The sequence below is a fragment of the Talpa occidentalis genome, unplaced genomic scaffold (assembly GCF_014898055.3).
Source record: "Talpa occidentalis isolate TD23 unplaced genomic scaffold, MPIMG_talOcc4v2.1 talOcc4.8, whole genome shotgun sequence".
Taxonomy (NCBI): Eukaryota; Metazoa; Chordata; class Mammalia; order Eulipotyphla; family Talpidae; genus Talpa; species Talpa occidentalis.
The window spans coordinates 18,575,525-18,603,373 of record NW_023605194.1 but is presented as its reverse complement, the minus strand read 5'-3'; the positions used below and the strand labels follow the sequence as shown (position 1 = coordinate 18,603,373).

General features: G+C 40.6%; 3 protein-coding genes across 5 annotated transcripts in view; 2 read left to right on the top strand and 1 right to left on the bottom strand.

Annotated features, from left to right (window-relative positions):
• Window positions 1-2,270: 2,270 nt before the first annotated feature.
• On the top strand, window positions 2,271-16,743 carry TAF5 (TATA-box binding protein associated factor 5). The gene is made up of 11 exons (XM_037496155.1): window positions 2,271-2,860; window positions 5,261-5,498; window positions 9,107-9,422; window positions 10,274-10,437; window positions 10,540-10,675; window positions 11,768-11,888; window positions 12,547-12,676; window positions 14,027-14,191; window positions 14,867-15,044; window positions 15,206-15,383; window positions 15,682-16,743. Exons 1-11 carry the CDS (start codon window positions 2,302-2,304, stop codon window positions 15,897-15,899), a joined length of 2,403 nt encoding a protein of 800 aa, XP_037352052.1. The 5' UTR covers window positions 2,271-2,301; the 3' UTR covers window positions 15,900-16,743.
• Window positions 16,744-17,980: 1,237 nt separating this feature from the next.
• ATP5MK (ATP synthase membrane subunit k) lies at window positions 17,981-21,553 on the bottom strand. 3 transcript variants are annotated; one of them, XM_037496156.2, is made up of 3 exons: window positions 21,432-21,553; window positions 18,195-18,291; window positions 17,981-18,105 (listed from the first exon to the last, which is right to left on the bottom strand). In XM_037496156.2, exons 2-3 carry the CDS (start codon window positions 18,279-18,281, stop codon window positions 18,016-18,018), a joined length of 177 nt encoding a protein of 58 aa, XP_037352053.1. In that variant the 5' UTR covers window positions 18,282-18,291; window positions 21,432-21,553; the 3' UTR covers window positions 17,981-18,015. The 3 variants fall into 3 exon arrangements, with proteins under 3 accessions (XP_037352053.1, XP_037352055.1, XP_037352054.1); XM_037496158.2 differs by lacking the exon at window positions 21,432-21,553 and adding an exon at window positions 21,331-21,411; XM_037496157.2 differs by lacking the exon at window positions 21,432-21,553 and adding an exon at window positions 20,781-21,118.
• A 108-nt stretch (window positions 21,554-21,661) lies between these two features.
• The window catches only part of PDCD11 (programmed cell death 11), a 36,972-nt gene continuing 30,784 nt past the window's right edge, over window positions 21,662-27,849 (top strand). The window contains exons 1-6 of the mRNA XM_037497860.2: window positions 21,662-21,779; window positions 22,969-23,081; window positions 24,186-24,317; window positions 25,593-25,760; window positions 26,742-26,903; window positions 27,184-27,307. Coding sequence (XP_037353757.1) covers window positions 22,980-23,081; window positions 24,186-24,317; window positions 25,593-25,760; window positions 26,742-26,903; window positions 27,184-27,307 — 688 coding nt within the window. The 5' untranslated portion in view covers window positions 21,662-21,779; window positions 22,969-22,979. The remainder of the gene's footprint in view (window positions 21,780-22,968; window positions 23,082-24,185; window positions 24,318-25,592; window positions 25,761-26,741; window positions 26,904-27,183; window positions 27,308-27,849) is intronic.

The window sequence follows — 27,849 nt, the reverse complement described above, 5'->3', positions numbered from 1 at the left end:
TCCTTCTGCCTGCTCTGCTCCCCGCTGTGGCTCTGGTGAATTCTCTCACCCTCCCGGGCTTCTGACTGTACCCAGTGCTTGTATGTATGTATGTATGTATAAATAAATAAATAAATCTTTAAAAAAATGACAGAGATATTGGAATGATCAGACAAAAATCTTTAAAGCAATTATTATAACCATACTCTAAGATGTAAGGGACAACACTTTTGAAGTAAACAGAAAGTTAGAAAGTCTGACAGAAATAAAAGATTTTTTTTCCAGTAAATTTAGAATTGGAAAATAATGTAAAAAAGTTTTAAATCACTGAAAGGAATAGACATACTTTTCCCTATTCCAATAGAAATCACCTCATATGAAAACCAGGAGATAGTAAAGAAAAGCAAACTACAGGCTAATATCTTTTACGCACTTAGACATAAAGCTCCTCAACAAAAGAAGAGAGAGAATAATATGCCATGACTAAGTGGCATTTATCGTTGGAATGTAAGGCAAGTCCAGTGTCTGAACAGCAATTAGTTTAATCCACCAAATTGACATACAAAAGATAAAGAAAAGGCATCTGTAACATCTTTCCTTTATTAAAGAAAACAACAACAAACCTCTCAGTAAACTAGGATTAAAAAGAAAAGTACTTAATTTGATAAAGAACACTTCTAAAACCCCCATAACAAACATGATACTTAATAGGAAAAGACAAAGTGCTTTCTTGTGAGATAATACTGGGAACACAGCCAGCGTGTCCCTACACCTCACCGCTTGTATTCGACACCATAATTCAAGTCCTAGTCAGTGTACAGGTGAATCCAGTTTCCAGGACCTGATTCACAAGAGTAATTCTGCATCAGAATGTTAATTTACTATACACAATGGAATAAAGTATCTTTCCAGGGAATAGTAAACACACCTGGGTTTGTTATTCATGGCATTTCTCACTTAAGTGCTCAATAAACTACCAATTATCAAGTTAATTAGTGAACACCAAATCAGAAAAATGAGTCAAATGATCCTGAAGAAAAGGATATTAATTCTTTCCATCTTGTAAGACTGTGATTTAGATTTAGGTTCTGTCTTTTGCCCTGTGCTGAATAAATGCTAACCAATTCTTAATCATCTCCACTCCCCATCCCCACCTGCCCAATTTCGATAGGCTTACTTTGTTATCAAATTATTTTTATATGTCAGTCTTGGGATCAAGATTTAATATCATGATTGGATTTTCTAATCAAACATCTATAGAATTTTTAATTTGAAGCAAAAATAATTAATAGCTATTTATTGTGTGCTAGGCATCACATACAAATGATCTCATTTAATCTTCACAACTCTGAGGTAGGTAGTACCATTGTCCCTATTTTAAAAATTGGGCAACTGGGATAGTGTGACTTAAATAATTTGTTCCAGGTCATCCAGTTAGTAAGTGGGGTCACAGGAAGACAGCAAGACTTCAAAACCAGTAACATGAGTAACTGTGCTAGATTTTCCCAATGTCCCAGGCTTACTTTTCTCATCTGAGCGAATCCCAGAGAATTATGAGATTCAAATTATAGCCTATGACGCATATTGCAAAATGGTACATTATTTTAAAATACACAAAAATGATATTTACATATAATGATGGATAACAGAATACAGAATGTACACATCTTACAAACACAAAATTAGGCATTTAAGTTCATTTTATTGAAATATAACACATATGCCGTAAAGTTCACAAAGCTTAAGTGAGCAGCAATATGAATTTTTACAAAAACAAAAAAATGCAACCCTTCCCTGCCCGCCCCACCCCCCCAAAAAACCCCAAAAGGAACCTCCACCCAGAATAAACATTACCAGTGTCTCAGAAGCTTCCCTCTGGCAAATGGCATATACTTTTGAGTTAAAGACATGGATTCCAATGTTGAAACTTTCACTTTCTTCTTGTGTGACTTTGGCAAGTTATTGCACCTCCTTTGGGTCTTGGTTGAGCCATCCGTAAAGTGAGAATAACCCATTATAACACTGGTGAATTACGGGAGGTCATATGATATAAAACGTCTATCAGAGTCTGAATATAGCTGGTCTGCAATAAAAGGTAATTATTATCAGGCAAATGTATTAGGCAGACGCCAACACCCACTTCCTGCCTTTTCGGTCACTCTCTTTCAAAAATTGCTCTGCCGCCTAGTCCATTTTCCCGTCTTCCTTGCTCCGCCTACTGCCGTAAATCGCCTCCCAGAGCTGTCGTAAAACGCTCCTCCCCGCCCCCCATGTGGCGAAAACGCAAGCACGCTTGACGGCGCGAGGTGGCTCAGCCGCAAGATGGCGGCGCTGGCGGAGGAGCAGTCGGAGGTGGCGGTCAAGTTAGAGCCTGAAGGACCGCCGACGCTACTACCTCCGCAGGCAGGGGACGGCGCTGGCGAGGGTGGCGGCGGCACTACCAACAACGGTCCCAACGGCGGTGGCGGGAACGTTGCGGCGTCGTCGTCGGCCGGAGGGGATGGCGGGACCCCAAAACCCTCGGTGGCTGTCTCCACTGTTGCTCCGGCGGGGGCGGCTCCGGTGCCCGCCGCTGCTCCGGAGGCCGGCGCGCCTCACGACCGACAGACTCTGCTGGCCGTGCTGCAGTTCCTACGGCAGAGCAACCTCCGCGAAGCCGAAGAGGCGCTGCGCCGGGAGGCCCGGCTGCTGGAGGAGGCAGTGGCGGGCTCCGGAGCCCTGGGAGAGGCGGACGGCGCCAACGCTGAGGCTGCTAGTGCGCTTCTCAGCCGGGTCACAGCCTCGGCCCCCGGCCCGGTGGCCCTCGACCCTCCCGGCACCGGTGCTTCGGGAGCCGGCGCCGTCCCGGGGTCAGCCACAGCTTCTGCGGCTCCGGGGAAAGGTGCGTTGTGGGGTCCCGGGAAAGCAGGGCCGGCATGAAGGGAAGCTAGCGGGGAAGGCAGGGGCTGGCAGGCCTGCACCTCTGCGGGCTTGTTTTGAATTTCCTGGGCCCGCCTCTAGGGCCACATGCCCGCCCCTTTCTCTGGTGCGCCGGCTGCGCAGTCAAACCCTCTTTCGAGCTGTCAGTTCCAGAGAGAGACTGAGGAGAGCTGTTGAGCTGAGGGATGGGTAGAGAAGGTGCGCGCGGAGAGGCGGGGAACCTTTGGGCTTTGGTTCTTTTTCTCTTCTTAGGGCTCTTGAGCAGGTCTGCATCAGCGCCACATTTGTAAATTCTGTACGATCGTGTTTTAAGTCCTATAACTGCTTTAAGTTTTATGTGTTAATTCTCACTGTTCCACTGGAGGTAGACACTTACCTTTATTTTAGAGAAGAGAAAACAGACTGAGAAAGGCCAAGGAACTTGCTTTGGATCACATAGCCAGGGAGTGATGGAACATAGTGTAGCTAGCAAGTATTTCTCAAAATATAGGCTAAATACGGCTTGTGTTAAATCGCATCCCTAAACTTACTGAATCACATACTGCAGTCTGGAAATTTGCATTTTTGAATAAATACTTCCAAGGGGTTACTGACCTATGGCAAAGTTTAAGAACCATCGTTTAGGACTTGGACAGACTTGGACAGACTTAGCTTCTGCCTTTGTTGCTTTTTAGTTTAGTCTTCTTAAGGTTGAATTTTTTTCTCTATTAAATGGGTTATTGTGAGACTTAGCTATACTATATATAAAAGGCCAGGCACTGATAAGCTTATACTTGTTATCCATTCCTGATCCCCGTTCCAGCAACTATTGTCCCAAAGTTCAAACACATTTGCAATGTAAGGTCTCAGTTGACCCTGAAATGATGATAAATGTTTATTGAGTTAAATTATCCAGTGCTGATCTCTACCCATATTAATCTGTATTTATGAGACCTTATCTTTGCAGTATACTGCCAGAAGTGAAGTATGAATCATAGTATTATAACCCACAGTAGAAATATATGTGAAATGTGATTGAATTTTGTGAATGAATTATAAGATGGATGAATTACGTTGTTGGTTATTGCCTGAAAATTGCTCATCTCTTCAAAAATTTAATACCTTTTTAGATCATAACTGAGAAACCAGTTAGGAGGAAAAGAGGCCATTAGAGAACCAAAGAATAAAACAGTATTGTAAGGCAATTAAAATTTTTTCCAAAAAAAACTTTCCAACATCAAACTGATTTGATTGACAGATACATCATTTTATTTAGTATTGGTATATTACAAATAAATATTCATACTTTCTACCTTGAAATGCTGGTTGTGGCAGTTATTTTAAGCACATAGGATTGAGTTATCTTTTCAAATATAAATAGGGGATAGCCTATGCTTATGTTTTGTAAGGAGTGTGAAGGTAGCATAGGATAGAATGTATTATAAGAAAGCTCAAAGTTGGGAATGTTACTCCAGGCATGGATTGCCATTTGCACCGGACCTTCAAAGAATGTTAATATAGTTGATTGGCAAATGCCATTTTTTAAAAAAAGATTTATTTGTTTATGTGTACAAGAACTGGAGTATAGGCCAGAGGTGGGGGACGTGAGAGGATTCATCAGAGACAGAGCGGGAAACGGAACAGGCGGACTGACTGAAATACAATGCTGAGGGGAGCAGCAGGCAAGACAGGAGAGGTCTGCTGCACAATGTGGGTAGCTCCCTGGTCGGCTAGGGATTGAACTTGTGTTGCAGTGGCTGTGGATAGCTTCATAGTACTGCGTCTTAACCCCTTTGCCACCAGGGAGGCCCCTGCAAATGTCATTTTTATAAAATTTGTCTTTAAGATAGCTTGAGGGAAAGTGTTAATCTTTTTGTTACTGGTTTGAAAATTTTATTTGAAGATATGGACAAGCTGGGCTTCCCCTGGTGGCGCAGTGGTTGAGCTCTGGGCTGCAAAGCTGCCCGCAGCACCTGCAGCGCCGGTTCGATCCCCAGCCGCCGGCGAGGGTCCCACATGGTTCGACAGACCTCTCCTGTCTGGCCTGCTGCTCCCCTCAGCAGTGTATTTCGTCAGTCTGCCTGTTCTGTTCCCCGCTCTGGCTCTGGTGAATTCTCTCACCCTACCGGGCTTCTGACTGTACCCAGTGCTTGTATAAATAAATAAATAAATCTTAAAAAAAAAAAAAAAGATATGGATAAGCTAAAGGAGCTTTGGATGGGTGACTGAAAAGCCTATTGGAAGAATATTATGAGATTGTGTTGGGGAGGAGAGGGACAGAAGTCTGAGAAAGAATTCACCTCTGGGCCTTAGGTAAACAGCCATATTCAGCTGGTACATTTCAGATCACTTTCTTGAAGGTTGTTTTTTATTTTTCAAACAGTTGGAAATGTAGCAGTAGAAGACCAGCCGGATGTCAGTGCTGTGCTATCAGCCTATAACCAACAAGGAGACCCCACAATGTATGAAGAGTACTATAGTGGACTAAAACACTTCATTGAATGTTCCTTGGACTGCCATCGGGCAGAGTTATCACAACTCTTTTATCCTCTTTTTGTACATATGTACTTGGAACTAGTCTACAATCAACATGAGAATGAAGCAAAATCATTCTTTGAGAAGTATGTGAATTTTAATATATATATTCTATATGTATAGTGCATATATTTGTACATCTGTAATGCATCAACTTAAGATTGCAACTCAAAAGAGTATGTAGGAGAGGTACTTGATTCTGTGCTCTAGCTGGAGAAGTCAGAGAAGGCTCTGGAGGAAGTAATGCTTGAGGTAAGATCTGCAGATTGGGTAGGAGCTAACCAGATGAAAAGAAGAGGGAAAAGCATGTGTGAAAGCTCTAGGTGGGAAGGATCATGGTAGATACAGAGACTAAAAGAAGGGCAGTGTGACTGGAGCTGAGTATAGGGTTGAGGTGTGGTATAACACGAAGCTGGACAGTTGGTTGGGGACTGGAACAGGCAGGTTCTTGGGCGATCCCTAGGGTCTTTTTTAATCCTAAGAGCAGGGGATTGTAAAGGGTAGAATTAGGGAAAACACGTTTATTTTTGCTTTTATTCTAAGAGTAATAGAAATCTTTGTTAGGATCAGATTAGACTGAGAGTGACTGAAAACCCAAGCAATGTGGTAAAAGGTTATTTCTCTCTCATGAGGAGGACTGGTATAGAGTCCTTCACTATCAGGAACCCAGGTTCTTTCTATATTCTTGCTCTACCATCCTTCTCATGAATCTGCCACCTGTGGCACAAGATGTCTCTCTAGCTCTAAGCATCGTATCAGTGGATAGTCAGCAGGGATGGCACACATCCTTCATGGAAGTAGCACAAGCTTTTTTTTTTTTTTAAAGATTTATTTTATTATTTATACAAGCACTGGGTATAGTCAGAAGCCCAGGAGGGTGAGAGAATTCACCAGAGCGGGGAACAGAACAGCCAGATTGACGAAATACACTGCTGAGGGGAGCAGCAGGTACGGCAGGAGAGGTCTGTGCGCCATGTGGGACCCTCGCTGGTGGCTGGGGATCGAACCGGCGCTGCAGAGGCTGCGGGCAGCTTCGCAGCCCAGAGCTCAACCGCTGCGCCACCAGGGGAGGCCCACAAACTTTTTTTTTTAAATGCCAATTATAATCAATTTTAATGCCAATTTAATGCCAATTACAATCAATGACTGCACCTACCTACAAGAAAAGTAGGGCATGTGGTCTTTTCCTAGTGTCTGTTTGTTTAGGTAATATTCAGGTGTTCTATTGTAGAGGAAGAAAGGGAAATGGATATTTGGAGACAGTGAGGTATCCCTGCTATAGAGGTTATTGAAGGACCATGTCTTTATGCAATTTGCATTTTGAAAGGACCTTTATGCAGTAGGAAAACAGATGGTGGGGGGACAAAGTGACTATAGATTGGCCAGTTTTGGAGGTTACAGCAGGAGTTCTCAACTAGGGATAATATTCTTCTGGGCTATTTTAAAATGTGTGGAGGTATATTTGGTTGTCACAAAGACTAGGGAGGAGGAGCATGTGGCTTCAGGTTACCAAATATTCTAATGTGCAAAGAATTATTCTGCCCAGAATGTTAGTAGCGCCCCTGGTTGAGAAAACATTGGACAAGGATGTGGTAGTGTTGGTGAAGAAAGGTAGATATATGGGTGAGGCACTTGGTGATGGATTGAATATAGAGGTGAGGGTATCACTGATATAACCTCCTAGATTTCTTTTCTTTTTTTTTTTTTTAAGATTTATTTATTTATTTATACAAGCACTGACTGGGTATAGTCAGAAGCGCAGGAAGGTGAGAGAAATCACCAGAGCCAGAGCGGGGAGCAGAACAGTCAGAAGGACCGAAGTACACTGCTAGGGGGAGCAGCTGGCGGCAGGAGAGGTCTGTGCCCGTGTGGGACCCTCCCCGGTGGCCCGGGATCAAACCAGTGCTGCAGAGGCTGCGGGCAGCTTCGCAGCCCAGTGCTCAACCGCTGTGCCACCAGGGGAGACCCATAACCTCCTAGATTTCTGTCACCACTCCACTACCCCACCATGAATAAGGGTGCTCTTCACTGAGATAGAAAACTCTGAAAGAGGACCTGGTTTTCAAGTTGTGGAATAATCTTGAGTTCAGATTTGAACATACCTTTGATTCATTTAAGAGATGTCAAGTTGATCGGTGGATGATATATAAGTATCTGGAGCTTAGAGAAAGGGGGACTGGAGCTATAAATTTGAGTTGTGTACAATATTGATGGATGTGGATGAAATCTTTTAGAGTGGCGCATAAAATAAGTCAACAAGAGGGCTTGAGCAACTACAATATTTAATTGCTGGTAGAAGAGATATGAAAAGATAGGCCAGAGAAGTAGGGAGAAACTATAGAAGCCAAAGGAAAGGGATGTTTAAGAAGGGGTGCTTAACAGTTTGAATGAGAATTCTCTAGTTGAAGCAGTAGACCCAGAAGCCAGGACTTGTCAAGTAATAGTAATGAAGGAATAATAGAACTTGGAACTCCTGGCTTCTATGCCATGATATTCATTCATTATACATGATGCTTAATAGAAGATATAAAGCAAATGTTCCATAGCTCAGTGTTTTTGAAGAAAAAAAAAATCTGGTAATGACAGAACTTCTACTCTTAATTTTTTTCATGGTACTGTCAACAAAAAACTTTTTCCAGTCTCGTGGTATAACCATCTCACAGAAGAAGCTGCGTATCATAGGGGATTCTCTCCCTCCTTATTAAGGACAATCTCAACTCTTGCTAGACTCATGCTCAGAAGAGGTTATGTGCAATGATTGATAGCAAACACCAAGAGGTTGAGATTCTTAATTTTATTCAAATTTTAAAACCCTTAGTTCATGTCTTAAAGAGTTATAATAGGGTAATACAAGTAACAGTTTAGGAATCTATTGAATATGCATCTGAGCTAGAGCACAAATACCATATTTAGTCATTGTTTTCTAAATGTTTTTACATAGTTTGCTGCTCTTAGTGCCAAATATATTATCTTTAACTTTTTAGGAAAATTAAAATTTATAGGAAAAAAGTAAATTTCAATTTACTAATTATCACCAAGACTAAATGCTTTGTTTAATTGCTTTTGTTAATGGTGAGTAAATAGAAGTGCTCATTTTTTGGTATTAACATTTGTTTGTTCTTTAGTCATATTATTAAAGTTCTAATGTCTAATCAATAAGTACAGTATTAGGAATATAAGAAATCACTAAAGATGTTGGATTTTATGAGAATGCTTTCTATTGACTATTGTTGAATCTAGGTAATAGGTGTGTTAGTTCATTACACTAGTTTTTACTTTTGTGTGTTTGAAATTTTCTCTAATCAAGTTTTTTAAAGTAGGTTTTGAAAGAACATAAAATTTATTAAAGCAAAGATTCTAACATTTTCAAATTTCTACCAATGATGGCATTCAAAAGAGTCTGCTGAAAGAGAATGAGAGAGGTCATCAGTTATGGTATTTATTTCAGTTTTTCTTTAAAAGTGTATATGATATGTTTCATTAAAGAAATAAATTGGTCCGTTTTAGACTGAATGAATTAAGAGATTGAGTTGCAATAATTTTGAAATGAGTTACTTTTTATCCTACAGCTTAGTGTGCAGGATTATTCAGAGACTACGTTGAAAATATTTGGGGATGTTTATAAATATATGGGGGAGAGGCAGATCCCTTAATGATTACATTGAAAAATGACTTTTTAAAATCACTGAAACAGGTTCCATGGAGATCAGGAATGTTATTACCAGGATGACCTACGAGTATTATCTAGTCTTACCAAAAAGGAACACATGAAAGGGAATGAGACCATGTTGGATTTTCGAACAAGTAAATTTGTTCTACGTATTTCCCGTGACTCGTACCAACTCTTGAAGAGGCATCTTCAGGAGAAACAGAACAATCAGATATGGAACATAGTTCAGGAGCACCTCTACATTGACATCTTTGATGGGATGCCGCGTAGTAAGCAACAGATAGATGCGATGGTGGGAAGTTTGGCAGGAGAGGCTAAACGAGAGGCAAACAAATCAAAGGTATGGGAATAAACCTAAGAACTATCTAATGCAGATGATGAAAAATTGTCGCATTTTGCATCTACATAATTTACACATTTTTCTTATAGCTAGCTTGGGAATAACTGTATGCTAAATTTTATGTGTTAAAGATGATGTATATATTTAGTGCGAATGTGAGGATGGTTGCATTTAACAGAACCCTGACTGCGGTGGCTGAAACAAGTAAGGGATTTTTTTCCTCCCATGAACTACAGAGGAAGACCCTCCTGGGCTGGCATGAGGGCTCCACAAGGCCATCAGGGACCCTGGCTCCTTCTAGTTTCTGCTTCACCATCTTTAGAATGTGACTTTTTTCTTTCTCCGTTTTAATCAGGAAAACTGTGATTTTTTTCTAAAACCCTACCCACTATATTTACATGTACATCTGTTGGGCAGAATGATAATATTTGGCCATTCCTAACTGCAAAGGAGCCTGGGGACAGAACTGATTTAATGGAGCATATTGCTGCTCCAACAAAATCAGTGGATTTTTTTTTTTAATTTTTAAAAAAGATTTATTTATTTATGCATACAAGAACTGGGGTAGAGGCTAGAGGTGTGGAGGGTGAGAGGATTCACGAGAGACAGTGTGGGGAGCAGGACAGGCAGATTGACTGAAATACATGGCTGAGGGGAGCAGCGGGTGAGACAGGAGAGGTCTGCCGTGCCAGGGTTCTGTTAATAAAGAATAAGGGAAGATTGACTATTGGGTAGACAGATGCAGAATCTGCTTCAGAGTATAAATAACCATATTGTAATTGTGATTCATCCTATCAAGATATGAAAAGAATGTATTAATCCATAAAAATATTGGCTCTTTTGACTTGTAGGTATTTTTTGGTTTATTAAAAGAGCCAGAAATTGAAGTGCCTTTGGATGATGAGGATGAGGAAGGAGAAAATGAAGAAGGAAAACCTAAAAAAAAGAAGCCGAAAAAAGATAGTATTGGATCCAAAAGCAAAAAACAAGATCCCAATGCTCCACCTCAAAACAGGTGAGGAAAAAGCCTCAGGGACTTGTGCAGAGGTGTAGGATGTTATGTTACAGTTCAGGTTGGTCAATATCAGAGTAATTTCCAGTCATTTTCCTTACACAGAATTCCTCTTCCTGAGTTGAAAGATTCAGATAAGTTGGATAAAATCATGAATATGAAGGAAACCACCAAACGAGTGCGCCTCGGGCCAGACTGTTTACCCTCCATTTGTTTTTACACATTCCTCAATGCCTATCAGGTTTGTAAAACAATTGGGCAGTTTCTACATGGAGAGCCATGTAAAATGGTCAATGAAATGAAACTTAGATATTTTAACTAAAATGGAGTTTCTGTTGATTTAAGTTGAAGATAACAGGCGAGGAGAACTGGACATTGGTTAGAGGAGATAAGATGGCAGTGTTTGAAAGACTGTTAGCAACTTGTAGGTACCAAAGTCTTGTTACATGGGCCCCTCAGTTCACTGATCAGAATTCTGCTAGCCGTTGAGGAGGAAACTAATTCATCTCTATTGTGCTTGATTTAAGTTATTACATAAGCTTAATATATTTTATTAAGAATTTGACGTATCTTTATGGACTGTGGTAGGCTACCCAGGATATATTTAATAAGATACAAAAAATATTTACACATATCAGTTTGGAGAGCAAAAAGGGGTAAAAATGACATGTTCTCTTTTTTGATTGCTGAATAATATGCCATTGTGTATATAGACCACATCTTGATCCAGTCATCTATTTTTGGGTATTTGGGTTATTTCCAGTTTTACCTATTGTAAATAGTGCTGCAATAAACATAGGTTTACAGGAACTAGAAGGGATTATGCTTAGTGAAATAAGTCAGAAGGAAAAAGAAAAATATTGGATGGTTTCACTTATAGCAGGAATATAGGGGAACCAAATAAGACATCAGTGTAAAAAAACAGTAGCAGTATAAAACACAACAAAGCAAAAACAGACAGTTATAAATCAGAGACATAACTGCAGGGGAGGAGGAGGGAGAGGGATCAGAGGGAGGGAGGGAGGAGCACAGGGGACTGAGGTGATGGTGCACGGGTGCATTGGTGAAGGAAACTATGGGGACTACACCTGAGGGGGTGGGGGGAAGCAAATATTGTTTAAAAATGAACAATGATGTAAAAAAATAAAAAATATGTAAAAAAATGACATGTTCTCAAAGTGACTGTTTTCAAACTGGGTTTCATAGGAGAAAGAAATCTCAAATAATCTTTCATAGAGAAGAATAGCTATCAATATGTTTTCTATAAGATGTGGTTGTAATTTTTTTTCCTAATACAGTATTGTTTAGTAAAAAATATTATTATTATTGGCAGGGACTCACTGCAGTAGATGTCACTGACGATTCTAGTTTGATTGCTGGAGGTTTTGCAGATTCAACTGTCAGAGTATGGTCTGTGACACCGAAAAAGCTTCGTAGTGTCAAACAAGCAGCAGGTAACTGAGATGACTTGTCATTAGTTTACACCAGTCTCAATTCCATGGAATATACCTAAGAGGTTAACATCATAGCAAACTTCACTTGATTTTACTTTAACTCAAAATGCTAACATTCCCATAATGAAAAATGCATTGGGGTGGTGATCAGAAGATTGGAAGGCTAGACTGGGTAATTTTCTGTGTGCCTTGTAAAATGAGGGGATTAGCTGAGAAAATTCTTAAGCTTAAAAATGAAACATTTTATGACAGTGAATTTTCAAAAGCCTTTAAATAGTGGGAGAATATTTTGTTTTAGTTACAAAAATGGCTAAAGAGTAATTAGTAAAAAATTTCATTTTAAAGTTTCTTTGTTTAAACAAGATAATATGTTTTCAACAATTTATTCTAGTATTTTCATTTTTATGAAACACTGAGATCGTGGATACTGAGTAACACTGAACAGTTGTGTGCACACTGGCAAATTATCAACTATTTTGAACCTCAGTTTCCTCCTATACACCGTGGATGATATCATCTAATTTAGAGACATTAGCACAGTGGTTGGGATGTAGGAGCATTTGTTCAAATATTAGTTCTTTTCCTGTTTGTGATGACTAACTTGAAGTGTTTTAAAATGAATATACTTTTAAAAGTTATTATTTCTGGACCATTTTAGATCTTAGCCTTATAGATAAAGAATCAGATGATGTCTTAGAAAGAATCATGGATGAGAAAACAGCAAGTGAGTTGAAGATTTTGTATGGTCACAGTGGGCCAGTCTATGGAGCCAGTTTCAGTCCGGACAGGTAAAATACAAACAAAAAAATTTACTTCCATGTTATATCGAGATTATATAAAAGCTAACTACTGGAAATATTTTTTTTTTTTAAGATTTATTTATTTGTTTGTTTTTTTAAGATTTATTTATTTATTTATACAAGCACTGGGTACAGTCAGAAGTGTGGGAGGGTGAGAGAATTCACCAGAGCCAGAGCAGGGAGCAGAACAGGCAGACTGACGAAGAAGTACACTGCTGAGGGGAGCAGTGGGCGGCAGGAGAGGTCTGCACGCCATGTGGGACCCTCCCTCAGGTGGCCGGGGAGCAGCCGGGGATCGAACTGGCGCTGCAGAGGCTGCGGGAAGCTTCGCAACCTAGTGCTCAACCGTTGCCCCACTGGGGAGGCCCTAACTACTGGAAATATTAAGTAAATGTTGGGGAAAATTCTGTTGTAAAAGTCTCATGGTTGTCTATCATTTTCTTTTAGAATCTTTACATTTACTAATTCATCTTGGCATAATGGTATATAAGATAGCAACTTAATGTATATCAAATGGATAGAATCAAGATGTACAGCTTGATTCTAAGTCAAACTGATTAAGACTGTTTTGTTGGTTTTTAAATATTAGCTTATTTACCTTTGTATAATCAAAAAAACTAAGACAATACTGAAAAGGTAGTTTGAAAACCACAAATTGATATTAGCTATTTTTCATGATCTCTAACAGAAATGAAGGGAAGACATATTGTATTCATAAAATACCATCTATATCTTACTTGGATAGGTACAACTTTTAGCCTGTCAAGGGTTTAGTCAGATGATACATTTTTGATGGAAACTTCTATTTCATTGAAACCATGAACTTTCTGAATATTCAGCTTTTACATTTATCTATGAAAAAGGTATTAGTGTTCTATGGTGTTTTTTTTTTTTTTTTTGTTAAAAAGATATTTCCTTTTTATTTTTTAAAGATGTATTTTTTTATGCATACAAGAGCTGGGGGGCAGGCCAGAGATGGGGGGGATTCACCAGAGACAGATTAGGGAGCAGAATAGGCAGATCCACTGAAATACACTGCTGAGGGGAATAGCATGCAAGACAGGAGAGGTCTGCTGTGCCATGTGAGTCACCTCCCTGGCCAGGGATCGAACTTGTACTGCAGTGGCTGCGGACAGCTTCATAGCACAGTGCTCAACCCGCTGCACCACCAGGGAGGCCTCCATTAGTATTTTCAACTTGCTTATCTACTGTGAATGGCATGCATAAATTAAAAATGAGATATGTAACATGTTATTTAGCTGTATTTTATTTCAGTATACTGGACAAGTAACTAAAATTTATTCTAGGAATCAATTTTAGTACCATCTTTTCTCTTAGGAACTACCTGCTTTCCTCTTCAGAGGATGGAACTGTTAGATTGTGGAGTCTTCAAACATTTACTTGCTTGGTGGGCTATAAAGGACACAACTATCCAGTATGGGACACACAATTTTCTCCATATGGATATTATTTTGTGTCGGGGGGCCACGATCGAGTAGCTCGGTAAGAACATTGTGATCTTATGACTGGGTTTATTCAGTGAACAGAATGGCTTCTTGTTGGGAATTACAGACTCTAGCCAAACTCATTTTCACATTCATTATTTAGGATCAACCTTTAGAGAATGTCAGTATTTCTGACTCTTGATCTGAAAATGAATTTGGAATAGGAGTATTACTGTTTGGACTTATGTCTATACTAGAGTTTTGCTTTTCTTTCTCAAATTAGTTTGACACACCTCCCATCAAATGCTTAATCTTTCACTATCACTGTAAGCATCTTTTTGTTTCTCTTTCACCACCTGAGAAGTTCAGGATGAAGTACAATACATGTTAGAAATCAATTATGTCGTTGCCAAAACTAGGGAGAACACTTGTACCTATGGATTAGACTGGAATGGGGGGGAAGGGGAGGGAATGGGAGTGGGGAGGGGTACTTAGAGAACTAAGGGATGAAAAATTGTATTACCAGAAGTTTTTTAGTTAAAAACTTAGTTTTTAACTAAGTTTTTCTTAACATTTAGTCTCGTAATTCCACCTCCTTTCCCTCAGTTAGTGAGTAGGACCTATTGGACCTATTGGAGTTTCAAATGGTTGTTTCTATAGTTATTTTTGATAGAATTTTGTCATTACATAGTTAACTGATCATATTCTTGACTTTCAATAAATTCTTAAAAAGGCTCTGGGCTACAGACCACTATCAACCTTTAAGGATATTTGCTGGTCATCTTGCTGATGTGAACTGTACCAGATTTCATCCAAATTCTAACTATGTTGCTACGGGCTCTGCAGACAGAACTGTGCGGCTCTGGGATGTCCTGAATGGGAACTGTGTAAGGGTCTTTACTGGACACAAGGTATTTTACACCTTCATTATTTCCAGCATACAAGGTTGCTTTTTATATTAAAAAATTAGCCACTCATACATTTTTACATACTGTTCATGCCACTGAACTCTACTGTCTTATTTTCATAATTAACCCTAATTTTGATTCTTTCCATGGACTTCTTTTTCTAGGGACCAATTCATTCCTTGACATTTTCTCCCAATGGGAGATTCCTGGCTACAGGAGCAACAGATGGCAGAGTACTCCTTTGGGATATTGGACATGGTTTGATGGTTGGAGAATTAAAAGGCCATACTGATACAGTCTGTTCACTTAGGTTTAGTAGAGATGGTGAAATTCTGGCATCAGGTAAATGTCTTAAAGTGACTTTGTGGTAAATGGCATATTATAAGGAAACACTGAGTGTTGACAATTACAAAACTAAGTCCTGCTGTTTTAGGGTTTTCTTCACTTTAGCCATAGGATTCCAGAGTCATTTTACACATACCAAAATTTGAATAGTAGAAGTCTTCTCAGAGAATATTTGACAAGTATTGCTTGAAATGCTCCTTTAGATTTTTCACTAGAAATATACAGTAAGTATACATGACAAAATGTCAGAATCTAAATGGATGCTACTAAATAATTTTCTTTGATTTCCCCTTAGGATCAATGGATAACACAGTCCGATTATGGGATGCTGTCAAAGCATTTGAAGATTTAGAGACTGATGACTTTACTACAGCTACTGGGCATATAAATTTACCTGAGAATTCACAGGAGTTATTGTTGGGAACATACATGACCAAATCAACACCAGTTGTACACCTCCACTTTACTCGAAGAAACTTGGTTCTAGCTGCAGGAGCTTACAGTCCACAATAAACCATCGGTATTAAAGACCTTTTGGAAGCTACTGTTTGAAAAAGGGAGACTAAAAGCAAATACCTCAGTGATTAATATTTAAGCTACAAAGAATGTTTTGTCTATATGGATCTGGAAGTATGCTGCTTGGAAAATCTGATCAGGACTGTTCCACGTTTCTATAGCAACCATATTTAACTAATTTCCGTTAGTTGAATAAGAGGTATTATGTTCACGGAGGGGACATTTATGGTGCTTTGGATTGTGTGGAAACTATGCATTTTCTGTTCAAATGCTATTTTAATTTATTATGTTTAGGGAAAAAAATCAATTTCAATAATTCATCTGCTTCAAGATTCAAATTGAGTAATATAATACTGTCTTGAATTTTAGCTGAAGAATTCTGAGCATGTATGCTTCTGCTGTAAAAATGTAGTTACCGTAGAACACTCAAAGTACAATGTCAACTGATCCACTAACATTTTTACATGGCCCATGATTAGTGGAATGTATGTAATTGGGTAGAATGAACTACAGTTTTTAAGAACTAGATGAAGTACAACCACCCACTGACATCTGAATTTATACCTGTTGGATTTTGAGTGCACCCACTCTATAAACCAGGTGAAGAAATTTAGCTTCCATGTTCTACTTCAGCTAAAATCTAAAATGGCTACATACAACCTAATACACTTGAAGTCAGACAGACATTTCAGTTGCTTACCTCCAGTACTGAGCCTTGCTTTGGGAAACTAAAAGATTTAGACCAAGTCACTGCCAGTTTTTTGCCTTTGTTGCATTTTGTACAGTTTTTATATTTTTGATATCTTGTAAATAAAGACAACCAGCTTTTCCAGGTTCATAATTTATTGTACAAATTATCACATAATGAGTTGACACTAGCTTCTCCAGGCATGGGAACTGAACAGATGGGATGCGTTTAGAATCCTATAATGAAGCAAAAACAGTTTAGACAAAAACATGTCCAAGTCTACTGTTAAAGACATTCAATCACCTGTCCAGAAATTGAATGCAAACTCATTCCTAAAGGATTCAGTACCTCCCCAAATTAAGGTTATCTCCCAGCTTAAAAGGTATTGACAACAATTTAGTATGATCCTACAAATATATAAACTTTTGCAGCAGTAAAATAGATATGTATCCCTTATTAACCTCTGAGGTACAATTTCTCCATTTTCATAATGAGAATACTACTGTTTTCCCAAAGTTAAGAGGTACCTAAAGGAACAAAATACTACTATTTTGTCAGGAGTAAGTCATGGATTTGCAGTGCCCTAAGGTCAACAGTTTTAGAATTGGAAAAGTTCATAAGAGCAGAGGGAAAAAAGTTTTGTCTATAAGGGACAGCTACAAGGTAAAGATCTGGGTTTTGGGTTTTCTGTACATCTACTACCAACACGACAGATAGCAAATGGTGGTGGGCAAAGACAACATGAAAATGAAGTCTCAGGGGATTTAGGGAAAAGCTGTTGCTTATATTAAATTTGAAATTAGCGAACTATAGGATAAAACAAGATATATTTGCAACTGATAAAAGGTTGGATGGTAAATATTAAAGAGCTTATAAAAGTTACAAAGAGACTGAAAGACCCAGTTGTGAAATTAAAAAAATACATAAATAGACTGTTAAGGAAAATACCAAATAACAAATAGGAAAAAAAAAAAAAAGTGCTTTTATCAAAGAGACAGTTTTACCTATCAAATTAAAAACCAAAAAAATGATACACAGTTTTGGTCTCTTTATAAAAGAGACACCCTTTTATAAAGCTGGGAGCCTGACAACCCTTTAGGAAAACACTTTAGCTTAAAACCCTGACATAGGCTACAGGCTCAAAAACACTCATTGAAATGTTTTATGTTTAAAAAAATTCTAACAGAGTTCCTCTGTAAAATAAAGCATACTTGTTACAAAAGTTGCAGAAGCAATTATAGCCATCAAAACCCAAATAAAATGCAATTTTAAACACTAAAGCACAACTCTCAGTGTAATGGGACACAGGCAAAATTTTATATATTCTTGGAATTTTTGAACAATGAAAACAGTTTTACAGTAGGGAGCAAAATCTTAACATCAAAATAGCTAAGTTATTAACTTTAAATAGCAGCTCCTCACCCTTTATGTTGCTTTCACAGCTGGGGTTTTTTTAGACCTTAACTTGAAGTATAAGACCAGCAAAGCAATTCCTCCATATGTGGCCAGCACACACTGAAAACAGTGGAAAAAAGTAAATGAACTTTTGTCACACCTATTATTATTCTAAGATATAACCACTTAAAAGCATCATTAATACTTACATTCATTCTACCTGTGAGAGTGTAAGAGTTGAAGTATTTTTTAATGCCAGTGAACTGGAACTGGGCATCACTTTCTGCACCTGCCATGATTTCAATCCTTAAAAAAAAAAAAGCAAAATTAAGTGAAAGTCACTACATATAAATACTGTAAATTTTTAGATATGTCTCACCCACCAGTGCAGTAGCAAAGAGAATGAAAAATGTCTTGCTGATAAGAGAAACTTTTGGAAGGAAAATCTTACACCTTAATCTTAATCTTACACCTCAGAACGTAAGTCAAACCAGTTAGCAAGGGATGAGCAGTTTTCTAAGACTACCTTCTGATGTAATATTGCTTGGTGTATTTTTCATTCCTGGCTTTATACCATGGTATGTTGTACATGGAATTAACCATTTAAAGACTAGTTGAAAACTGGAGCTTGAGAGAATTTCATGTTTCTCAGAGGGGTAACCACTAACTAAATAGCTCAACTAGTACAACTTCCGTAAAGTGCAATTTTGTAGTATTTATCAAATTATAAAGTGTTCATACTCTCTTCTAGCTGGTAGTTTGTAGAATATTACGAAGTAGAACATGTGGTTCAAGGATGGTGACTGAAATACTGGTTGAGGAATGTAAAAAATTAGAAAAACAAAGTCCGGCTACATTTATCAAAATGATGGTTTCCAATGGCAGAAATACATTACATTTTTATGTACTGACATGGAAAGATGATGTTCCCATGTAATGTTAAACGTTTAAAAAAGTCTATTTGTGGACATTACAGGGTACATATTGCTTCTTAAAATCTGGTGCCTACACCAGCATCATCATCATCATCACTGGGAGAGTGCTAGGAATGCAAATTTTCAGGCTGTACCTCAGGTCTATTGAATCAGAAACTCTGGGGCCCAGCAATCTGGTTTTATTTTTTAATTTATTTTATTTTTTAAAAATAGAGGCATGTTTTATTTATTTATTTGGTTTATACATGCATTGGGTACAGTCAGAAGCGCGGGAGGGTGAGAGAATTCACCAGAGCAGGGAGCAGAGCAGGCAGAAGGACCGAAGTACACTGCTGAGGGGAGCAGCGGGCAGCAGGAGGGGTCTGTGCGCCATGTGGGAGCCTCCTCTGGTGGGACCGGCGCTGCAGAGGCCGCGGGCAGCTTCGCAACCCAGTGCTCAACCGCTGCGCCACCGGGGAGGCCCCCAGCAATCTGTTTTAATAAGCCCCCTAGGTGAATCTGATGTTAAAGTTTGAAAAACATTATAGTGCTAGAAACAAAACCAAACACTTACTAGAAATTACACAGAAAAAAATCCAAGAAAAATATATAGCTAACTTTTAAGGTGGGGAGGGCTAGCTATAGTATTTTACAAAGGCAACTATTTCTTTTATAATAAAAAATAACAGGCACATTCAAAGGTCACCAGAACAACACTTGAAAATTCGTATGTATGACCGCCTATCTACCACGACCGACGCCACACCGAGTCGATTGGCAACACAGACGAGCCGGTCGAGGTCCGGTCGAGATTGATAGGCAGTGACAATGAATCAGCTGGCTCTAGATGAAACTGGGGAGAAAGACAGATGGGTGAGGAAGCAGTTACTATGGAAATTGGCACTTCCCTATTCATCATTCAAAGGCCTTCAGGGGCATTCATGTGAATAAAATTGGCAGTTATATAAATTGGGCAAGTGACCTCTTGAGTATTGTTTCAAGATTTTTGGAGCAGTGAACAAAATCCAAACTTCCTTGGGCCCCCTCAGAGGTTATCCCCTACTCAGACCAAATAAGAAAATCTCTACTACAAGGAATCTTTTATAGAGTAGGTTTTATACTGTTTCATTTTACTAAACATTTTAAATATATTTCATTTCCTGATATATTTTTTGACTTTTATAGTACCAAGTAGGTTCCTAGGAGAAACCCTACAGAAAACAGCAACAAAACTTTGCCCAATTATTAACTGATAACCCCTACTACCATGTGTTTAACAAAATTTTTTAGGGGGATGTGGTATCTAGTCACAACATAAAGGTGCTTTAAATTTCTCTCTACACAATATGGGATGAAAGATGTTTGTGACATTCCTTAGAGGACTAGTTCTGACTACAGAGAAGGGCATGTTATAGGAACTAAAATTTACTCTGGGTCTTAAAGGAAGACTTTTGAAAGGCTGAGATGGAGTGGGAGTGGGAAGTAGGATTTCGCTAGGAGCAAAACGTGGAAACACCTGGGTCTGCATCCTTCAGCAAACTGCAGTTACTTCTGGGCAAAGATCACAAACCCTTGCTTTAAAGCGCCCTTTGGGCAGTGTCTCAACTGAAATTTGCTTTCTTTTTGAGCTGCAAGTTTTAAAAGACACATAAATGGAGAAAAAGAACTTAAGATGAATACTACTAATTGTTAAATGGTAGCCATGGGAAAAGTCTAAGCGATGGGGTCTCTGCTTTTGTTTTTCATGAAGCAGTGAACCGCTACTGAATGCAATTAAGCTTTCCATGCCTCTCTAACATTTCAGAAAAGGCCAAAAGCGACCAGTTGCCCTCGCTACTAGTTTCCTCATTTTGCTGTTTTTCTATCTGAGGGGACCCCTACCTGGAATGGCGAGATCACGGGGTAAAGGAGGGAAAGACGAGCGTGAGCCGCTCAGGTTTCAGAGACAGCCTCTCGTACGAATTCACCACTCTCGGCTCTGGCTACCTCCCGTGAAAGGCTTCCCGCATCCCACAGATTGACAACTACGCTGACGGCGGGCCCGGGAACTGCAGGGGCCGTCTACACTCGCTCTCTTTAACAAAGGCTTCAACGCAGCTAGAGGCGGCCTGGCCGAACAGCTTCCCAAGCACAGTTCCTTGGAAACAAACAGCTCGGGGTGCGCAGAGGGAAGGAGGTTAATTCGGCCGGAGGTGGGGTTCGAAATCCGAGTTCTCACCCAGTATTACGTCACTGGGTGACCTTGGGGGACTCCCTTTGCTGCGGGCCTCATTTTCCTCCAGTGTGAAATGCAATCTGAGGGCTGCGGAGCTCTGGGAGCCCCTGGGAGCGCGCCTCCGCCTGGGCCGAGGTTTTCCAGCCACGGCCCGACCCTCGCACCCAACTCCTCGCCACTCCCCGCGGCTCTCGCCGCCCCCCCCAAACGACAGACCTAGCGGGGTTCTCGAGCCAGAAGCGATAAGAGTCTAGGCTCTCCCCCGCCCCACACGGCGGAGGCGCGAGGTCCGGGCCTGGGCGCCCCTCCACACGCACCTTGCAGCAGGAACGAACCCCTCAGACCGTGTCCTTCAAAGTGCGCAAAGCGGCCGCTCGGCCCGGCCGGAAGAAGCCTCCTCCCCCGCACGCGGTCCACAGGCCACCGCGATTCAGCCTCTGCGCCGATTGGCTGAGGCGCGAACTCCCGCCCTTCCGCTTCCGGTCTCTGACCCGCCTACCCGCCCCCGCCGCAGCCCTGTAGGACGCAGCGTAGTGGCGGAAGTAGGGCGTGAAGCCCGCCCACATTCCGGAAGAGCTTGTTCGGGGCGTGGGTCCGCTGGTCCCCGCGTGTGTGATCGCCGTGCTGCGGCTTGGAAGTAGAGAGGTGCTAAGGTCGCGGCGCTGGTGAGTGATGGCAAAGGCTGTCTTCGTGGCTCTCTGCTCTGTCCCAGGGCTAGATCAGAAGCCGTTTTCTGCTAGAGTGGCCGGCCTTGCAGGCTCCGGCTCTGTCCGGGGAATTGGCTTAAGTCTTCTTTGCCGCTTAACATGTTCAAGCTTGGGTTTTCCCTTGCCTGAAATGATCAGATTCCCAGCAAACTAGATCCCACTGCACCTCACTGTTTCTACGAGCACACTCCCATTCTTGATTCCAACCCGTAGGCTACCTCACCGGTGTCACTTCTTTTACAAACGCAAACCTTTCTAGATTCTTATTCCTAAGTGTCTCTCATTTTCACATTGCATGTTCTGGTTCTCCGGCTTCTCAGCTGTACTACAAGTAGGTCCTACTCGGTCTACTTTCCTTCAGTCCTCTCACTTTCCAGTATGTAGACTGCAGTATATGTATTTTTTCTCGATTACTGTTCTGCATCTCCCCTTATAGAAGACTTTGACTTGTCAGAGTAAACTACTCATTTAATTCAGTATCTTTTACCAAAAAAAAAAACCCCAACAATTTGTCTTTTAAAATTTAATTTTATTATGCTTTATTTGCTCTGATCTAATTGAATGATTCGTCAAGGAAAGAGAACAGCAAGCTTTTGAGTAATTGACAGATTGCTGGTGGTTATTGAAAGAATTGACTTCTTGTTTTCATGCCTCTTCTCATATTCTTTCTGCTCTTTCCTTTCCACCTATGAAATTACTATTCACATTTTAACATTCGTTTCAAAAGAATATTTGGGAAGTTTGCCTCCTTTGCTAAAACCTCTTTGTTGATCGTTTATAACCTGATTTGTATTTTAAATTATTGCATAATCGTTTTATCTTCCTAAAAGTGTGCATGTTCTTTAAAGGTAGAGGGTTACATTCAATTATGTATCTGACTTAGCTGTGGCTCCTTAGTGATGTTTACTATATTGAATCTATAACTTCTTTCCCTGGAGGGAAAAGTGTGGACTTATGTTTTGAAGCAGACCTTTGGGAAGGTAAATTATGGATTATCTGGTATCTGGCATCAAGCCATCTATTCTTAGTCCTGAATACTGTTTAGCACATGGGTGCTGGAAGGTTCTGTCTCTGCACCTTAATCATAACCTTTAGGAAATCTGACACTATGGCTACATCTCAGTGTTGTGCTTTGCATTATTTTTAGGAGACCCAAATATGGCAACCATGGAAGAAAGCTTCCCCCGAGGGGGTACAAGAAAAACCCACAAATCAGAGAAAGCTTTCCAGCAGTCAGTTGAACAAGACAACTTATTTGATGTAAGTGGTGTGCTTGTTTGGTAAGACTGAACATTTTCTCTCTTGTGTGCTTGTGAAGAAATGATCCTTACTCGAGACTGTTATTTTCCAGTTTTATTTCTTTTCGAAGTCCCCTTTTGTAAATTGAATTTGTTAAAGAATTGATATCACTATTAGGCTATATGTTCTGAAGCATGGCATTTAGTATTTGAGTTTTTAGTGCTCTTTGTGCTGTGTTAATTGGGATGGAGAAAAAGTAGTTTATCATCTCATTTTATGCATTTTAACCATTACATGGTTCCTTGCTATATATAATGTTCATAATTTGCATTAAAATTTGCAATCTTTACCAAGAGTAGTCTGTGTTCCAAATGCTGGAGGGAAGAGAACTAATGTTTGATTGCATGGCCTTATGCCTTTTTTAAAAAAAGATTCATTTATTTATGCATACAAGAGCTGGGGTACAGGCCAGAGATGCGGGGGGTGAGAGAGGATTCACCAGAGACAGCGTAGGGAACAGAACAGGCAAACTAACTGAAATACACTGCTGAGGGGAGCAGTGGGAGAGACAGGAGAGGTCTGCTGCACCATGTAGGTTTTTCTGTGGCCGGCCGGGGATCGAACCCGTGCTGCAGAGGCTGCGGATTGCTTCATAGTGCGGTGTTTGACCCCTTGCGCCACCAGGGAATTGGCCTTATGCCTTTCTATGTAATCTTTCCAACTTTACTATGAAGTAAAGTTTGCCATTCCATGATGACAACCAAGAAAGATGAAGCCACACAGCTTGTTATGGTGGAATTGGGTGTTTGACTTAAGTCTCTGTGACTCCACCTTCCATTTTTGCACACTGTTTCAAATTGCTTCACGTTCTGGGGAACCCCAGTGTCCATCCCAGTAAAGGGAAGAAAAACACAGGGGAGAAAGACTTAAGAACATAAGGAAGCCCAGACCTTGAGCAACGGGAACACTAGGAGCAGGATGGGAGAATTGGGATGGAGCAGGAATTAAATTAAAGAAGAAATTGTACTGAAGAAATAACAAAGCAAGGTGACAGATGACCTGAAAATAGAGGGTAAAGCCAGAATTCTTATTGTTTTGGATCTCTCTCCCCTCCCCTACCCCAAGATTTCTGCTGAAGAGGAATCTACCAAAAGGAAAAAGAGCCTGAAAGGGCCAGCAAAAACAAAAAGATTGAAAATCGAAAAGAGAGAAAGAAGCAAGTCTGTAAGAGAGAAGTTTGAAATCCTTAATATTGAGGTTTGTTAAAATTTGGTCTTGTTATGAACAAACTACCTGGGTTGCTTAAGTTTGTGTGCATTTTTCTTTCTTTCCTTTTTATATACACAAATATGAAATACATGACATGTTCATGTATATATATGTTCATATATATTTGCATATATACACTGTGTGTGTGCATCTGTAGAGATTCTTGCAGTTTGGTGTCAGACTGCATTCTGTTTCTTTTAGCTATTAATCATACCTGGGATTATGTGTGGTTTTTGGTTTGTTTATTTTTTAATGCATGCAAGAGCTGGGTGTAGGCCAGAGGTGTAGGGGTGAGAGGATTTACCAGAGACAGAGTGGGGAGCAGAACAGGCGGATTGACTGAACTATGCTGCTGAGGGGAGCAGCGGGTGAGACAGGAGAGGTCTGCTACGCCATGTGGGTTAGCTCCCTGGGCAGGAGTTGAACTCGTGCTGCTGTGGCTGGTGATAGCTTGATAGTGCTGAGGATTAACCCCTTGCACCACCAGGGAGGCCCTCATGTGTGGTTTTTTGTTACTCTTTTTAGCTGCTGAATCCCCTGTTCTGCTTGTTTCCTTGTGGAACTTGTGTTTTAGTAGATACCTGGGCTAGAATTGGCAATAGCTTTCATCATTATTCTAATTCTCCCCTTTATCTGATAGATGTGGAAACTGTCTTAGAGAAGTGAAGTCGTCTTATGTTCCTTTATTTTGTAGATTATAATTCTGGCATGTTAGTTGTGCAAAAGATTCAGGTTCAGCCTGGAGAAGTATTTATTTGTCTTGTATGGTACTTAAAAAAAGGTAATTGTTGAATACTAGACAACTGAAATACTTCACGTAAAAGTGTGATTCCTGGCGTGTTGTAAAACTTTCAAGTGCCAACAGCACATGGCACATTCCCTCATGTTCATAGTCATGTGGAACAAGTGGTAATGGCAACCTCCAGGCTGGCATGCATATGCCAGACGGCTGCTGTCTTGTTGGCCTGTTTCCTTCACTGTGTTACCAGCCAGGCATTTGAGTTTGTGTTGCTTGGAATAAAGCAAATGACAAAGTCATTTGTCAGCACTCTTGGGCTGTTAATATTAGTATAATTTATTACTATGGTGCTGCGTCAGATGTTTGATAAATGCACTGTCATATACACATATGTATGTCTTTCTTTTTCACTTATGGAACTCTTGTCATTTTCATGTTAGAGTTGGGGCTAGAAATTTGATCCTCTAACATCCCTAATCATTTTTCTCTTCTCCAATTCACACATTTCACTTTTTCTTTTGTAGTCCCTATGTGAGGGGATGCGGATTTTGGGTTGTGTAAAAGAGGTAAATGAACTGGAATTGGTGATCAGTCTCCCTAATGGCCTCCAGGGGTTTGTACAAGTGACTGAAATCTGTGATACTTACACCAAAAAACTGAATGAACAGGTGGCACAAGAAGAACCTCTGAAGGTAAGAGAAACCTGAATGTAGTCTTGTTCTAGAAATAAGTGGTACATAAACAGATATAAAATTGCAACTTTGTTAAGTGCTAAAAAGGAAAGTATAATGTGCCCTGAGCATTGCAGTGAAGGAATTTTTTTTTTAATCTTTTTTCTTTTAACTAGTAAGAGGATTTTGACTTTGTCCAGGGAGCCTAGAAGATTTTCCAGGCCTCCTGAGGAACGGATGCTTGAACTGTGATCTGAAGGAGGAGGGTTTATTAGGTAAAGAAGGAAGGGCCTTCAGGCAGAAGGGCATGGTGTGCAGCAGAGAGAAGACTTGTATGACTGAAGCGGAAGGCACAGGGAGAGTGGCGTGGGATAGGGCTCAAGAGCTGAGTGGAGGCCTCACCCTAGTAATGAAGGTTTTCTAGAATCAATAGGAACCACTTGAAATGGTCTCATTGGGATGGGTGATATGTAGACAACATAGAGTATAGATTGAAAGCCAGTTATGAGACTCAGATTTTTGGCAGCTTGGGGTAAGAATTCACTGAGAACTGAGGGAGGTAAAGTCCTTGTGATGGTTTTGGTGTGGATGGTGAGTCAGAGTAAAGTGTCAGGAATGAACCCTCGGGTTCTGTTGATCGCCAGCCATCCCATCCTAAGATAGGAAACTCCAAAGGGGCCCTGGATGGGAGAGATGACCATGATTTGATTTTTGGATATGTTGCGTTGGAGGTGCAGTTGATAGGTGATTGCAGAGCTCTAACAGGGTTAGAAACGTAAATGTGTGCCAACATCTCGTATAAGTGGTAACAAGCTATGAAGGGAGAAGAGGGAGCTTAGAGGGAGCAAATAGAGTGAGAAGAGACGAGAAAATTGAGCCTGGAGCGAATACTGGATTTTAATTGCTCTGGTCTGAGGAGGAGAAACCACTGAGCAAGGGCCAGACAAGGATTCTCAGTGTTGGGAAAGGGCATGTCTCAGATTTCTCATTTGTGTTATACAGGACCTGGTGGGCTTGCCTGAACTCTTCTCACCTGGGATGCTGGTGAGATGTGTGGTGAGCAGTCTGGTCGTCAAAGAGAAGGGCAAAAGGAATGTCAGACTCTCTCTCAACCCTCAAAAAGTCAATAAAGTGCTGAGTGCTGAGGCCCTGAAGCCTGGCATGGTATGTATTCGGGGTCAGGGAAGTGGAGCAGATAATATACCTTCTCCCTGTCCAGAAGCCGTAGATTGTTGAAACCCTAGGAGAATTAATAGTCATGACTTTCCCTCTTCTGTCCTCTGGTGGGAATTAAGGTTGAAAGTTGAAAGGAGGGGTGGGTTTGGGTGAGATGGTGGGATGATGTGTCAAGATGGATGGTAGGAACTCTTACATTTGCTAGTGATATTTGCTGTGTGGCTCATTACCTTTGAGTTGAACTTTTGGGAATGCTCTCTGCCCCCAGCTGCTTACAGGCACCGTGTCCAGCCTGGAAGACCATGGCTACCTAGTGGACATTGGTGTTGGTGGGACCAGAGCTTTTCTGCCACTGAAGAATGCCCAGGAGTATATCCGACAGAAGAACAAAGGTGAGCAGAAAACAAAGGGCTAGTACATATCGGTGAGGTGGTACAGTTGGGGATTATATTTAAATTATTTTGATGAGGATGATGATAGTATGGTGATGCTGAAGGCTGCCTGACTTGGCTAAAATTACTCATTTATATTAGCTGATGGAAAGGCGAATATAGGGTCACACTAAAATCTGATGGTCGAGTTTTACTTTTTCTCTCTCAGAAGAAGTTTCCACTGAAATTTGAGCCCTCAGGGCCTCTGAACCAGCACTTCCCTGTCTTTTTTTTTTTTTTTTAAAGATTTATTTATTTATTTATTTATTTATTTATTTATTTATGCAAGCACTGGGTACAGTCAGAAGCGCGGGAGGGTGAGAGAATTCACCAGAGCCAGAGCAGGGAGCAGAACAGGCAGAAGGACCGAAGTACACTGCTGAGGGGAGCAGCGGGCGGCAGGAGAGGTCTGCGCGCCATGCGGGACCCTCCTCCGGTGACCGGGGAACAGCCGGGGATCGAACTGGTGCTGCAGAGGCTGCGGGCAGCTTCACAACCCAGCG

What these genes read in the sequence shown, in the direction of transcription:
- ATP5MK (XM_037496156.2), bottom strand. Translation starts at nt 18,281, where the DNA reads ATGGCAGGTGCAGAAAGTGATGCCCAGTTCCAGTTCACTGGCATTAAA. An exon ending in CTCTCACAGGTAGAATGAAT is followed by an intron (nt 18,106 to 18,194) that starts GTAAGTATTAAT and finishes CACTGTTTTCAG; the next exon opens with TGTGTGCTGGCCACATATGG.
- TAF5 (XM_037496155.1), top strand. Translation starts at nt 2,302, where the DNA reads ATGGCGGCGCTGGCGGAGGAGCAGTCGGAGGTGGCGGTCAAGTTAGAG. An exon ending in AATGCTCCACCTCAAAACAG is followed by an intron (nt 10,438 to 10,539) that starts GTGAGGAAAAAG and finishes TTCCTTACACAG; the next exon opens with AATTCCTCTTCCTGAGTTGA. An exon ending in GGCCACGATCGAGTAGCTCG is followed by an intron (nt 14,192 to 14,866) that starts GTAAGAACATTG and finishes ATTCTTAAAAAG; the next exon opens with GCTCTGGGCTACAGACCACT.